The 16,048-nt window shown below is 41.0% G+C and overlaps 1 protein-coding gene across 9 annotated transcripts in view; it reads right to left on the bottom strand.

The window, feature by feature from the left end:
- LOC147015528 (integrator complex subunit 14-like) overlaps positions 1–16,048 on the bottom strand; it is a 183,327-nt gene that overhangs the window by 125,967 nt on the left and 41,312 nt on the right. For all 9 annotated transcript variants that reach the window (XR_015050360.1, XR_015050362.1, XR_015050361.1 and 6 more), the window contains 3 exons: positions 14,062–14,332; positions 4,860–4,967; positions 998–1,153 (listed from right to left, as the gene is read on the bottom strand). Coding sequence is in view for 6 of the 9 variants with exons in the window: in XM_085850350.1 (XP_085706476.1) it covers positions 998–1,153; positions 4,860–4,967; positions 14,062–14,283 (486 nt within the window). In the remaining 3 variants the exon portion in view is untranslated. The remainder of the gene's footprint in view (positions 1–997; positions 1,154–4,859; positions 4,968–14,061; positions 14,333–16,048) is intronic.

The following is a 16,048-nucleotide window of genomic DNA, read 5'->3' as shown; positions in this document are numbered from 1 at the left end:
GGCCATTTAAATTCGCGACGTCGTGCTAATTAGTCCAAAGTTCGTTAGTCTGTATCTCACTAATTAAGAGGCTGTTAGCAAAAAATATTTGAGTTCTTGCCGTTTTTCATGGGTCCCAATTGGTTCCCAAAGTTTTACAAAAATCTGAGAGATGATGGCAGATTCTTTGATGATTTGACATGGAATGACCCATCTATTGATAACTACTCAGTATCCATTTGAATGAAAAGCACCGAAAATGCGGTTTGAAATCGGAAATCCCCAAAGTTCGAGGGGGTGCTGTGGGTGAACAAATATCTAAATCGAAAATCCGGCTCGATCGTTTGTGCACAATGTATTCCAGACGATTAGTGTGAATTTTCATGACCATCCGACCATAACCCTAGGAGGAGTAGCATTTGGCGTGAAGGCACTTCCAGCTCTCGCTAGTCGTTAAGGGGCCTCAAATTTTCGCAATTTTCACGCATACCCTAATTGTAGGAGGCGCTGTGGGTAAAGTATTCCACATATCACAAAAACCGGAATATATTTGATAGAGCATCACCTGTAGATCATTCGTGCCAAATTTCGTAACTCTACGTGGGATAATGGCTTTCGGAATTGATTTCGCGTGAACGGTATCGATTTTGAAGGTTTTTTGGTTGTTGCAAGGGAACCAAAGCGTCCCTAGCAACCATCACAATTTCCAAAGCACTAGGTCATAAGATGTACCTACCACCCGAGTTTGGTCAAAATCCACCCACGTTTACTACCAATTATGCTGATGACAAACAAACAAACAAAGACAGAATTACTGACAAAAAGGGTCACCTATTTCGGCGACCCAATTACTGACAAGGGTCACCTATTTCAGCGACCCAATAAATGGATTTATTTGAAACATTCTTCAAACTCTATTTATTTTCTCCTTGTTAATTTAAATTTTAGCAAAGGTACAAAGTAACATCAATGTAATGAACATGACTCAAATATTGAGCGACCTAAGTCATTGGCCTACCTCCTGCCAGGATGCAATACAGAGCACATGCAGGTGTGAAGGGAAAGGAAATGGCAGTGGAAAACGCCTGTCATCTTTGCAATGAGCCAGAGAGAGCAATGACTGTCGCAGACTGCCTTGGCCCACCCCTGGACAACCATCTGTCACCAGAATCACCTGCATGTCCCAATGCATGAATCATTGTGTGTGATACCTTTCAGGCTTGTTCACAAATTCAAATCACAGAGTGCTATTCATCAGGGCGTTTTCAAATATCTTACGTTCAACATGCATAAAACTGTTTCCTTCATCAAGAAAGCATACTGGCAAAAGAAGAGCCTATTTTATGAGTTTCTTTTCAAAACAAACTATATTTAAAACAAAATAGCAGATGTCGTTATGCAATAATCATACCATTAGCTTTCGGGAGAATTAGGATGATTGACTGCAAAACCTAAACTTCCATTGACATTCATCAGCTCACGTATCCCAAAAACCTGCTCTGCTGCTCTTGCACATCCTTTTTCTGCCCTTTTCATCCTATAGTTTGCCCTAAGTCATATTCCATCTGCATGGAAATCAGACAACATTACGGTAGTTTAATGCATCACGTAAAAATGTGCAAAAACTGATCCCCTTACATATAGACCTATTAACTTTTTTTTTTTTTGGATACACAGTTGAAGCTTGTGAAAAAGCTGGTGCCAGTACATTGAACGGATCAGGACAAAAGGTACAGTTGAGAGAGGGGGGGGGAATACCTGCAGAGTTGAAGGCCAATATTGAGGCAGACTTGGACAAACAATGGGTGTGTGGAGGAATGGGGCACAGGAGAGGATGCATAGGGTGCACAAGATGGATACAAAAGGAAATTCTCAGGAGGGAAAACTGGAAATTTGGAAGGAGGGGTTAGGGTGGGAGGGGTTAACGAGGGTGGAAAATATCATGGTTTGGGATTGGGGACAATGTGAGATGGTGTGAATAGCTGTCTTTAAGACCTTGAGGGAAGAATGACATTGAAGAGAATGTAGAAGTTGGTTCCACAGGTGGGGGGGGGAGGAGGAGGAACAAATGAGTGAAGGTGTGCAGTGATCCTGAATTTAGGTACTTTCACCAGAATTGGGTTGATGGTGGACAGTGTGTGCCCTGCAGAAACCTGAGGAAGCAAAGCATAGGAAGAACAGAGGGTGCAAGACCAGAAAGGAGCAGTATAAGACAGAGACCACCAACCTGTCTGTGATGGTGAAGTGATAGACCCATAGACTCAGCTTCATCACAGGAGATTCCAATAATCTTGAATTCTCTTGTTGGTGGATAGGAGTTCAAGTGTGCCAAGTCAGGACTTTGAATGAAGAATACCCATTCGACGTGATTTGCCCAAGAAAGATCATTGCTGACAGCAAGAACCAGGAGTTTGAATGATTGAACTTCCTCAAGAGGATAGAGTATTGTGAAAAACATCGATGGGATGGGGGCGGGGGGTTGTCAAACAGTCCTTTCAGAGAGAGAGAGATAGAGTGTGAGACTTGTTAGGCTTGAAAGACATATTCCAAGTGTCAATCAGCAAGGTCATGGAATCCATCATTGCTGTTGATATAAAATCATTCCTTTTCTCCAACGCCTTAATTTCACATCACCAATTTGGATTTAGGCCAGGTCACTTTCCCTTTGAAATGCTACTTCTACTTACCCAACAATGGATGGAGACCCTCAACATCACACATGAGATCAGGGCCTTCTCTCTGGATATATCTCGTGCTTTCGATACTGTCAGGCATTCTGCCTTGCTCTCCAAACTCTCTGCCTATGGCATCCAAGGCCAACTCCACTCTTGGATTACTGACTTCCTCAACTCTCAGAGCCAAAGTGTGGCTCTCAACAGGATCCTTTCATCTCCTCTCCCTGTCAAGGATGAGATGCCCCAAGGCAGTGCTCTAAAGCCCAGTCCTATTCCTGATCTTCATAAATGATCTCTCTGACTCTTGGGAAAATCCCCTTTATCTATTTGCTGATGACCCCACATATTTTGACCCCACAGACATAGCCTTGCAGATCTTTCAAAGTCGTTGGATTTACAGTGACATCCCGAACCAGTTTCCTGCTTTCCCGGCTGCTAAGTTTGGATGGGCAACCTGATCTAGGTACACTTACACTACATGGCCAAAAGTATGTGGACACCTGCTCGTCCAACATCTCATTCTAAAATCATGGGCATCAATATGGAGTTGGTCCCTCCTTTGCTGCTATAACAACCTCCACTCTTCTGGGAAGGCTTTCCACTAGATGTCAGAGCATTGATTTGGGGATTTGCTTCCATTCAGCCACAAGAGCATGAGAGGTCGGGCATTAATGTTGGATGATTATGTCTGGCTCGCAGTCGGCTTTCCAATTCATCCAAAAGGTGTTCGATGGGGTTGATTTCAGGGCTTTGTGCAGGCCAGTCAAGTTCTTCTACACCGATCTCAACAAACCATTTCTGTATGGACCTCGCTTTGGGTATGGGGGCATTGTCATGCTGAAACTGGAAAGAGCCTTCCCAAAACTGTTGCCACAAAGTTGGAAGCACAATTTCAGCAAGAATGTCATTGTATGCTGTAGTGTGAAGATTTCCCTTCACTGAAACTAAGGGGCCGAGCCCGAACCATGAAAAACAGTCCCAGACCATTATTCCTCCTTCACAAAACTTTACAGTTGGCACTTTGCATTCGGGCAGGTAGCGTTCTCCTGGCAGCTACCAAACCCAGATTTGTCTGTCGGACTGGCAGATGGTGAAGCGTGATTCATCACTCCAGAGATCACGTTTTCACTGCTCCTGAGTCCAATGGCGGTGAGCTTTACACCACTCCAGCCGGCACTTGGCATTGCGCATGGTGATCTTAGGCTTGTGTGCGGCTGCTCGGCCATGGAAACCCATTTCATGAAGCTCTCGACGAACGGTGCTTGTGCTGACGTTGCTTCCAGTCAGTTTGGAATTCGGTCATGAGTGTTGCAACCGATGACAGACGATTTTTCCATGCAACGTGCTTTTGCACTCGGCAGTCCCGTTCTGTGAGCTTTTGTGGCCTATCACTTAGAGGCTGAGCAGTTGTTGCTCCTGGATGTTTCCACTTCACAATAACAGCACTTCGAGTTGATTGGGACAACTCTAGCAGGACAGAAATTTGACGAACTGACTTCTTGGAAAGGTGGCATCCAATGACGGTGCCACGTTGAAGTCACTGAGCTCTTTAATACAGCCCATTCTACTGACAATGTTTGTCTATGGAGATTGCATGGCTGTGTGCTTGATTTTATAAACCTGTCAGCAATGAGTGTGACTGAAATAGCCAAATCCACCAATTAGAATAATGTCCACATACTTTTGGCCTTGTAGTGTATTTTGTCCTTCAACTATGCTGTTGGTATCCCCTCCCCCTCTCAGTACTGTTCCTTTTGCCCTGATCTGTTCAGTGTTCTAGGTCTTCCACAAGCCTTAACTGTATACAAAAAAGAACATTGACCTCAAGTGGTACAACAGCTGACTCCACGAGAGACAAAGCTGAAAGTCTTATCTCTGTGTTTACCTTTAAAGGCAGTGCACCCAACTCATCCCTTGCCCCCTGACCATTGTTACACCTGAGAAGATAAAGTTCTGGCCAGCCTAAACTCTATCTTCATGATGGGCCCACATGGTATATAAATTTGTGTTTGCTTATACTAGTGTTGCATATTTACCAATGCAAGTGATTAGTCTCAGCACCATTGAGCAGACCAATTTCAATAAACGATTCATGAATTGGCTGCAGAACAAAATAAAAAAAAGAATTTGATGCAATGTTTAATTCATGCCATTAAATGGAAAAATTAGACTGATTATAACCAGATAAAAGATGGCAAAGAGTACCTGGCATGGAGTATTTACTCCCCATTCTTCAACTACTGCTCGACTGACTCCGACCAGCCCTTCTTCTAAGCAGGTTTTGTCATATTCTTCTACACTGTTAAGTCCCTCCTGCAAGATAAACAAGAACAGCGTGTACTGTAAAATCAAGCCCCAATGAACTAAAAGTGAAGTCTGAATTTGGCAAAAGGCTGTCTATTGATGTCTGCACATACTGTGTATATATGTATATATATATATATATATATATATATATATATATATATATATATATATATATATATATATATATATATATATATATATATATATATATATATATATATATATATATATATATATATATATATATATATATATATATATATATATATTGTTGCAGCCACAAGACCAATTCAGTTTCCCAGTTCAAATTTGGCGAGACATGTCAAAACGACCAAAACTGTCACCCATTTCAAAGACTTCCTCCTGGACTATAGCATCTAAAGCAACATTACCGTACAGATTAAAGTCTCTAAATCTGGTGTGTGTCTCGCTGATAGGCAATCACATAACAGATCGCAATCTTCGGCTGAGCGTGACAGACTTACCTGTGGATAATTCCGAGAGGACAGCGTGTCTTTAAAAGACCATGATCGTCAGTCGCCTCACAACTCCCCGCTAGGTTCCACACTCAATGTCATGTTACCATATAAAGAAGACCGCAAACTTTACAACACATTTAGATGAATTACACATTTAAAACACATTTAGACCGGTTACAACAATATCACATTTCGATGAATTACGAATTATGCAGAAACAATTTTTCCAAATGAACTTTTTTATTCATAACTGAAGAGATCAAGCTAAACACTATTATAGTTGAAGGAAGTGACATGTTAGGAAAACGTGCAAAAAACATGTAAAAATGAAAATTCACTGGTTGGTAAAGTATTCACCCCTCAGATAAATACTCGCTGGAAGCACCTTTTACAGCAATGACTGTTATGTGTCTTTTTGTGTGTCTCTACCAGCTTTGCACAGTGCGATTGTGAAATCTTTGCCCATTCTTCACATGAAAATTTCGCTAGTTCTGTCAAGTTTGATGGGGATCGTCGATGGACTGCAATCTTCTAGTCTCACCATAAATGTTCAATTGGGTTTAAGTCAGGACTTTGACTGGGCCACTCAAGAACATTTATTTTCTTCTTATTCAGCCACTCCAGTGTGGCTTTAGCTTTGTGCTTCGGATCATCGTCATGCTGAACAGTGAATCTACAACCCAGTTTCAGATTTATGGCTGACTCGAGCAGATTTTCATCAAGGATTTTCCTGCACTTTGAACCATCCATTGTCACTTCTATCCTGACAAGCTTGGCAGTCGCTGCTGATGAAAAGCAGCCCCATAACATGATACTTCCACCCACCATGCTTGACAGTAGAGTTGGTGTTGACTGGGTGATGCGCAGTGTTAGGCTTGTGCCAGATATAACGCTTTGAATTTCGATAAAAAGTTCAATTTTTTTCTCATTTGACCACAACTTTCTCCACATGCCTGCAATATCATTAAGATGATTTATTTTGCAAACTCCATACAAGCTGTTAGATGTGTCTTTTTCAGAAATGGCTTCTTTCTTGCCACCTGTCCATGGAGGCCAGCTTTATAAAAAAGATGGGATATTGTTGATTGATGAACAATGACCATCTCAGACATAGAGCCTTGCAGATTTTTCAGTCATTGTTGGAGCTACAGTAACATCCTGAACTAGTTTCCTGCTTGTTCAGCTGCTGAGTTTGGATGGGCGATCTGATCTGAGTCGAGTCTGGGTGGTTTGATACGTCTTCCACCTCTTAATGATGGATTTCACTGTACTCGAAGGGATAATGAGCGACTGAAATCTTCTTATAACCCTCTCCTGAACGGTGTTTCTCCACCACTTTATGTCCGACTTATTTGGAAAGCCCCTTGGTCTTCATGTTTGCCTTGTTGGTTTTCCAAGTGAGTTGGACCTTTGATCTCATTAGTTAAGTGGGAGAGATTGGTTTTTAAATGAAACCACTGATTACATACAGGTGAAACCTCTTAAACACATTGTGTAACCTTTCAAACAAATAGTTTGCTCCTGAAGTGATTTAGGGTTCATGAGGAAAGGGTTTGAATACTTATCTGAGAATCATCAGATTTTCTCTGTTAATCCAACTCAATACTTGGCAAAAATAAATAATTTTTTTTGACAAGTATGTTGAATGTTGATTGCCTCCATTTTTTGTTGGGTGGTCACGAGACTACCATTATTCTCAGGTTTTCCATCTGTCTGTATGTCTGTTTGTTTGTTTATATGTAATGGACAGCTCTGGAGGCCAGAGGAATCAACCAATTTTGATGAAACTTGACTGGTAGGTTCATACCAGGATCTAGTTGTATGCTTTTGAGCACCGTTGCTATGGACGCCACCATTGCCTAGCAACGGGACTTTGAAATTTTTGGAAAAATCCAAAGAAAAAAATTTCGAAAATCAAAAATCGGCTTCCACGCACACTATAATCAACCTCTTTGTCAAAAAATTTCAGCCCGATCAGTCAAAAACTATGACTAGTATGCAATTGTATAGCGACCATCCATGTCGTCTACCGGCTTGTTGGTTTGTTACTTGGCGAAATCTTTGATTTGGTCAAGTATGTTGGTCTGTTCCGTTTGTTAGTTTGTTTGTTTGTTTGTTTGTCCAGTCGTCTACAGCCCAAACGGCTGGACCAGTCATTCTTAAATTTTTACACCTGAGACGGTCCGCATCCAAACCCCATCTTAATCGGACTAAACGTCACGATGTGACGTCACACAACGTGAAAACACATATTTGGACATAACTCAGTGACCGGAAGTCGTAGCGACTTCCGGTTAACGCCAAATTAAACTTCATTCAAATATCTAAATGATTACTAAATGCATCTTATTACAAATTACGCAAAGTTTTCGCAAGCGTATGACGTCAAAGTTTTGCCTATTGACGTCATTTTAAAAATATATTTACGCTCTTGTGCAGCCGAAACTACTGAAGCAATCGTTCTCAAATTTTAACACGTGATAGCCAATCTTGCTGAAATAGTCTGGGATCAAATCACGTCATAATCGCACTTAACGTCACGACGTTACGTCAAAAAAAGGTGAAAACAAGCTTTTGAAAATAACTCGGTAACCGGAAGTCGTAGCGAGTTCCTGTTGACGCCAAAACAAACTTCAATGGAATATGTAAATGTTTTAAAATGCATGTTTGTACAAATTATGCACAGTTTTCACAAGCGTATGACAAAGTTTTTAGCTATTGGCGTGATTTAAAAAAAATTCTATTCGTTCTACAGGTCACAATTCTTAACCGATTTGGATGAAATTTTAACAGCTGATAGAAATCCGCAGTGCAAAAAGATATGTGACTTTTGGTGATGTTCAAGATTAGGATTCTGCATCACTTTATATTATCGCCCGTTATAAACCAATGGGGAATTTTATGAATTACACATGGCCATTTCTCAAACAGTTTTGCACTTATTATATTGAAACTTATACTGTCTATTTATGCATGTAATATTAACATGTGCACAAAGTTTGATCGAAATTGACCCAAGGTCAAGGTCAGGGTCACCCACAACATGAAAAACACACATATAAAATATACATTTTTGTTTTACAAGATATTTCAAATCTGATAACCGGATCGTAAAGCTGGTTGAAAAGCAATGTTCCTCGGTATTTTCAAATATTTTCTACGATCAGAATGAAGGCAACAAGCACCGATAAGTTGTTGAATGTCACATGGTGGCTTTAAATGAGTTGTGAAAATTTTCAATCTGCTGCCGTTACCATGACAACGCATGCCTGATAATTGTTATTTGTGACGTCGCATCATTTTATTAATGTACGAACAAATAAACACCACACATTCCATGACATTACAGCTTGCACCACCACACGGAAAGGTCAACCAATTCGCCAAGTGTTGTGCTCAGCACGATTTTTCATTTGTTTGTTTGTTTGTCCAGTCGTCTACAGCCCAAATGGCTGGACCATTCGTTCTTAAAATTGTACACCTGATAGGCAATCCACCTGAGACGGTCCACGTCCAAACCCCATCTTATTCGGACTAAACGCCAAGACGTGATGTCACACAACGTGAAAACACATTTTTGGACATAACTCATTGACCGGAAGTCGTAGCGACTTCCGGTTGACGCTAAATTAAACTTCATTCAAATATCTAAATGATTACTAAATGCATCTTATTACAAATTAAGCAGAGTTTTTGCAAGCGTATGATGTCAAAGTTTTGCCTACTGACGTCATTTTTTAAAAATATGTACGCTCGTGTGCAGCCGTAACTACTGAAGCAATCGTTCTCAAATTTTAACACGTGATAGCCAATCTTGCTGAAATAGTCTGGGATCAAATTACATCATAATCGCACTTAACATCACCACATTACGTCAAAAAAGGTGAAAACAAGCTTTTGAACATAACTCAGTAACCGGAAGTCGTAGCGACTTCCTGTTGACGCCAAAACAAACTTCAATGGAATATGTAAATATTTTAAGTTGCATGTTAGTACAAATTATGCACAGTTTTCGCAAGCGTATGACGTCAAAGTTTTTAGCTATTGGCGTGATTTAAAAAAAATTCTATTCGTTCTACAGGTCACAATTCTTAACCGATTTGGATGAAATTTTAACAGCTGATAGAAATCCAAAGTGCAAAAAGATATGTGACTTTTGGTGATGTTCAAGATCAAGATCTGGATTCTGCATCACTTTATGTTATCACCCATTATAAACCAATGGGTAATTTTGTGAATTTCACATGGCTATTTCTCAAACAGTTTTGCACTTATTATATTGAAACTTATACTGTCTATTTATGCATGTAATATTAACATGTGTACAAAGTTTGATCGAAATTGACCCAAGGTCAAGGTCAGGGTCACCCAAAACATGAAAAACACATATAAAATACATATTTTTGTTTTACAACATATTTCAAACCTGATAACGGGATCGTAAAGCTGGTGGAAAAGCAATGTTCCTAGGTATTTTCAAATATTTTCTACGATCAGAATGAAGGCAAGCACCGATGATAAGTTGTTGAATGTCACATGGTGGCTTTAAATGAGTTGTGAAAATTTTCAATCTGCTGCCGTTACCATGACAACGCGCCTGATAATTATTATTTTTGACGTCGCGTCATTTTATTAATGTACGAACAAATAAACACCACACATTCCATGACATTACAGCTTGGACCACCACACGGAAAGGTCAACTAATTCGCCAAGTGTCGTGCTAAGCACAATTTTTCATTTTTTGTTTGTCCGCTCGCCTCCAGCCCTAACCGCTCAACCGATCGTTCTGAATTTTTTGGAGATTATGGTCACCGAATGGTGACCGTCCCTGCGACCGTCTTGCATTGAATGTCGTAAAATTTGGTCGACCAAAAAGGTGTACATAGGCCAAAAGGCCAATTTTTCTAAAATCCTCAAATTTTATCCGATTGACTTGATATTTGAACAGGACATACACATCAGATCAGTGCATTCAACCACCTATTATTTTTGAGGTTAGCTTAGGTCAAAAGGTCAACCCAACATCAGCCAATTTTTTGAATAGTTTATAAAATTGTCAATTTTCATCTGATTGACTTGAAATCTGAAGACCATTTGCATATCAGCTTACTGAATTCAAGCACCAATTATTTTTGAGATCAACATCGGCCAATTTGGCCTAAATTGGGCCAAATTTTCTAAAATCCTCAATTTTCATCCGAATGACTTGAAATTTGAAATGGATTCATGTTATCAGATCACTAAATTCAACTACCTATTATTTTTGAGGTCAACATAGGTCAAAAGGTCAATATAGACCAAAGGTCAACAACTTAGGATCACTTTCTAAAATCCTCAATTTGCATGTGATTGGCTTCAAATATGAACAGGATTTGCATATTAGGTTGCATATCAGGTCAATGAAGTCAACCACCAATTAAGTAAAAGGTCAACAGGCCATATATATATATATATATATATATATATATATATATATATATATATATATATATATATATATATATATATATATATATATATATATATATATATATATACACATATATATATATTAGTTGTAGTTTCCCGCCCGTCGGCGTGCGAACGACCGCGTCTCACCAATAGCAGTCGCTTCGCCCACCGAACAGACAATCTAGTCGCGGCTTTCCGGATCAACGCTGGAAACCAGCCACGGGTGTGTTTTTAACCACTCCACACCCTTGCCCGCACTCTACCCGCGCTACAGGGTCCGATCGCCAAATCTTCAATTTACCGAATTATTCGCGCGGGTAGGTTACCAAGAGATTGTACCTCAACGGGACCGCTTGGAAACGAGCCGCTTAAGCAGCTCGCTTCCTTTTGGGATAACCGAGCGGGGTATTATCGCGCAGTCCCATTGGACTCGATCACTTTACCGGCGATTTAAAAACCAACTATATTCCGAGTGCAAGATGGGGCAGTTCAATGAGGGAATGGACGCAACGAACAGGTTTACATTCACACAAGGACATTCATTATAATAAAGCACGTATGCAATTAAACAAGGCAAAACACGTATGCAATTATACAAGCAAAAAAGCACGACAAAATAACTACAACCGTCTACTTATTATGTACAGTCACTTGCACTTAATAGCAGTTCCTACTTATTAGACAGGCCCATGGACACACATACGCAGACACACCCAAGAAATGGTGGCAGAGGCCTTTAATAACGAGCTCCAGCTCAGAGGACAGGTGAGCTGAAACCCAGACCTATCTCGAACCTCTCCACCTCGTGTGGTCTTCAAGTTGTTCGGACCCGGGCTCCAGCGAGAGTGAGCTGGATCCAATCGCCGTGAGCTGCGATCCTTCCCGAGCTCCCGCGAATCCTCCCGCGCTTCTCAACACATGCTGGTGAGACGAGGCGCCGATCATTCCCATCGATGTCGCTTCCCTGAGGAACCACCTCCACGAAGAGGTCGATGAGTCGCACCAAGCCGGGAACCAAAATGGAGAACAAAGAGCTCCAGGAAACAAGAAGAAGAAGAAGAAGAAGAAGAAGCCACCACTCGCAGCTCGAGCCAAGCGACCGGCTTAACTTCCTTCCAAGCAAAGCAGCTCAAAGCAAAAAGCTCTCCCAAGCCAAGTAGAAGCCGAAGCTCACGGAACCATCAAAGCAAAAAGCCTCCAAAAATCCTCCTCCCGAGCCAGGCCTCAGCCGAAGCTCACTGAGCCAGCCGAAGCAAAAAGCTTCCGAAGGCCTCAACCCTAACGCAAGTCAAACAGGACCCGAAGGTCTGCTGAACGGCTACTCTATACTCCCTTCTCAAACTCTGCCCACGAACAAAAGAAAAGATCTCCTCTTATCCTTCTCCCACCCTTCCCCCGCTCCCGGCGTGACTCATGACATGCCCTAGTGATCCATCCCCCGCTCAGCCACGGGTGGGAGGGAGTTGTTGACATCACGAGTCACGGGACGGCAGGGTGGTTCTTCCTCTTCGCAGAAGAGGGGGAGGGATGTCTCCATTGTTCGTTCCCCAACTATTAAATCGATCTGCAGCACATCTAATCGATTTCTGAACATTTAAACAATGAAAGGTGAGCTATCTAGGCAACAAGCACTTATCGACAGAGCTGACCAAAGAAACCTGTATGTTATGTGCAATCGAATTCCAAATTCGTAACACTACCCCATCCCCTTTTTACAGACTCGTCCCGAGTCGTCAAATTTTCGTGTGACCAGCATGTGTAAGTTTTCCCCGAGTACGTTCTACCTTCGGATCCCTGAGTGCGACATTTCTTTATACGTGTCCCAAAAATAAATAACCTCATGCGCAGCGTAACTAACTAAACAAACTCTCAGACTCATTCGGACAACTTAACTAAAATTGCCGGCGCTAAAACAAACATGCAGGTGAGGTTCCACGTATTTACAATTTTCACTCAACTTATCCATTACTTAACCCTGGCCCAGGACTTGTGATCTGTGAAAGGGAAAAGGTAAAAGTCATTACAAAGTCATTGGTGCAGGGGAGTGGATGGAGATGGTCGCAAAACACAAATGAGCATGATGGATGCACGGGCTGCCTGCAGGGCAGTCCTTGCAAAACTGGATGGTCCTGGCGCACATGGTGATGGATGGACACAGGGGCAAATGCAAACAAGGGCTAGCAGGCCTGCCATAAAGAGGGTTCAGCGCAGGGCTACTAGATTGATTCCGGGCCTAGCTAGACTCAGCTATGAGGAGCAGCTGAAGGAAACAGGGCTTTATACACTAGAAAGGAGGCGGTTCCAAGGAGATATGACAGAGATGTTTAAGATAATGAAGGGTAGAGAGAGATAATAAGTGCAGAAGACTTATTCAGCAGAGTAGACAGTGATAGGACCAGATGCCATAGCCTAAGAGTAAAGAAGGAGAGTTAAGATGGTAGTAAGGCAGGGGTCTTTCATTCAGAGAGTAGTTAATGCATGGAATGGTCTCCCTGGAAAGGTAGTGGCAGCAGAACAAGTAGATAAGTTTAAATTGGAATTAGATAGGTACCTAGAAGCATTGGACATAGAGGGGTATAGGGATATTGGCAGGACTTTTAGGGAGATTGAGCATTGATGGGTGATTGTGTGTATGTGTGTGGAATGTTTTCTGTGGGGGGGGGGGGGTCTCAAGGGGTGTTGCGTGGTTGTGAAAGGGGTGCTCAAGAACTTCCTTGTGAAAGGGTATTGAAAAGGTCCAAAGGGTTGAAATGGTCTAAAGTGATCTACAAGGTCTAAAAGATTTAAAGTGTCTCAAGGTTTAACTGTCTAAAACGTATTTTCCAATAGTCCATAATTAATACATTGCCAAGGTCCAATAATAAGTAATTAAAAGACATATTCACATGGGTTGACCGAGGATTCCCCTTGATGAAGGTTCACCATCCATCTTTGTTTTTCGATTTTAAATACAGCGATTTATGTGATCTTGACTTTGACCTATTGACCTCAAAAACAATAGGTTTGCAGCTAGTACATACATCTACCAAGTTTGTAAGTTTCTTGAAGATCGGAGTCTAATGTGACCTGGAGGCAATTGACATAGACAAACTAACATAATAACAGACCAACAGAATAACCAATAAATATGTCTGCGAAGTTTTGATTTCACAAGTTAAAAACTTCACCTGGAGAATGGAGTAGTCACGTGTGAATGGAGCTACAAGTTGGCAATGCGAGGAAAAGGCAAGTAGACTGGAGAACTCAAGCCTGCAGTTTGTCTGCAAGTGATGGAAAAACAGTGAGAGGCCCTTTGTCGCTAACCCCCTCCTGGTGAAATCTTCAGACCCATCAGTAACCACAGGCCTTGCCATTGACAATGAGCAGTCGAGAAGAACAACTGTTGGCATGATGCAGATATCATCGGCTCCTCACCATTTAGAACACAACTTGTTGAGGCTGTTAAAAATGAGGCAGAAAAGGTCAAGTCCAACGGTGAGCAAGAAGGGCCATTTTGATAGATGGTGTACAAACTTCATAGAAATGCCATGCAAAACAATATATTATTTTTCAATAGAAATATAAGGCTCATGAAAAATAAAACAGCACTGGAGAATCCAACAATGGTGTGAAAGGGGAATGGTCGAACACGGGGTGTAAATAAAGGCAAACGTTTGAAACTTTGATAATTCACGGTCACCCTATTCTCTCTCTTGGGGGTCAGAGAAGGTTGATTAAACACTATCAGAAGCCCATGGTAAAAAAATTCCATGATGTGAAGACTAAAAAAATGGATGAAGGCTTTTATTCTTGCACTGGATAAAAGAGCTTAAAAATTGGAGGTTATAAAAGGAATGTCTTGAGTTGCAATTGTATGCAGCTGATGCTTAAAGAAGAGAGGAGTAAAATTAGTTTGACAACATTGATTTATTCAAAACATATGATTGGGTAAATCTCGTTCTACATGTTGCACTATCTGCACTTTATATTAATAACGATGCAATCTCTTGTTTAATCTTTTTGTACACTGCTCCTTCCCAATTCCATATCCAAGCGATGCATGACATCATCGCAGAGTGCTGAAGGAAGGGAGTATTGGGTAGTCGATCTAGTCTTCCCTTATTATCAGTATTTCCGTCGATATGTTTGTCTGCATGTATGTCTGTTCGGTCCAGTGCTCCGTTAATACAATGGCGATTTCGATGAAACTTGGTTGGCAGGTTCATACCATGACCTAGTTGTGTGCAAATGAGAACCGTTGCTATGGACCCATCCGTTGCCTAGCAATGGGACATTGCAATTTTTGAAAAATCATTAAAAAAATTATTTTTTCAAAAATCTGGCCACAAGCGACTGTGGGCAGTACATTCAGCCATATTGTCAAAAATTTCCAGCTGGATCCTATGAAAACTGTCAGAGAAGATAGACGTGGAATGAACCCTGGTTGAAAACAATAAAAAAACGAAGTTCGTTATATCTCAGAGACTATGAGTCAGATATACATGAAATTGGTATGGTAGGTTCATGGTATGTCCTAGTTATGTGTGAGAAAGAATCGTTGCTATGGACCCCTCCGTTGCCTAGCAACGGCCGAAAAACCTCTAAATGTGGGGGTATTTTAACAAAAAACAATCTGCAGCATTAACCCTTGCAGCTAGAATCATGAATTTTCTTGTGCTTAATCCTCAGGTCATTCCCCATCGTACGGGCCCATCGCGTCAGTTTCTATTGGGTAGTCGACTACCGGCTTGTTCAATTGTTACTCCATTTGTTTTCTTGCTTTCTTGTTTTCTTACTTGTTCGGGCAATATCTCAACGATCCTTTGAGCTCGGAAGCTGAAATTTGGGGACAAAAGTGAAGATGTGCTTTGGTAAAAACGACATTTCTTATTTTTGATTAATCAATTATTAATTACTGAATGATTAACAGTTTATCAATTACTTATTTATTTTGTTTCTAATCTGGGCAAAATCCCAGGCACCTTTTGAGCTGGGAAGCTGATATTTGGACACGACAGTGTACAAGTGATTTGGCTTTCAACAGTATTTCTGATTTATTGATTAATCAATTAATTGAACAATTATTCATTTTTCAATGGTTTATTTAATTTTCAAAAAGTTACAGATTTGGATGAAATGGTGGTGGTTTTGGGCTGCTATTAGCCAATTACGGAA

Source organism: Eptatretus burgeri, chromosome 12, assembly GCF_056783735.1.
Source record: "Eptatretus burgeri isolate ZD-2024b chromosome 12, Ebu_testis_v1, whole genome shotgun sequence".
NCBI classification, from domain to species: Eukaryota; Metazoa; Chordata; class Myxini; order Myxiniformes; family Myxinidae; genus Eptatretus; species Eptatretus burgeri.
Note: the sequence above shows the minus strand (reverse complement) of the source record. Positions and strands in the feature narration are given on the sequence as shown.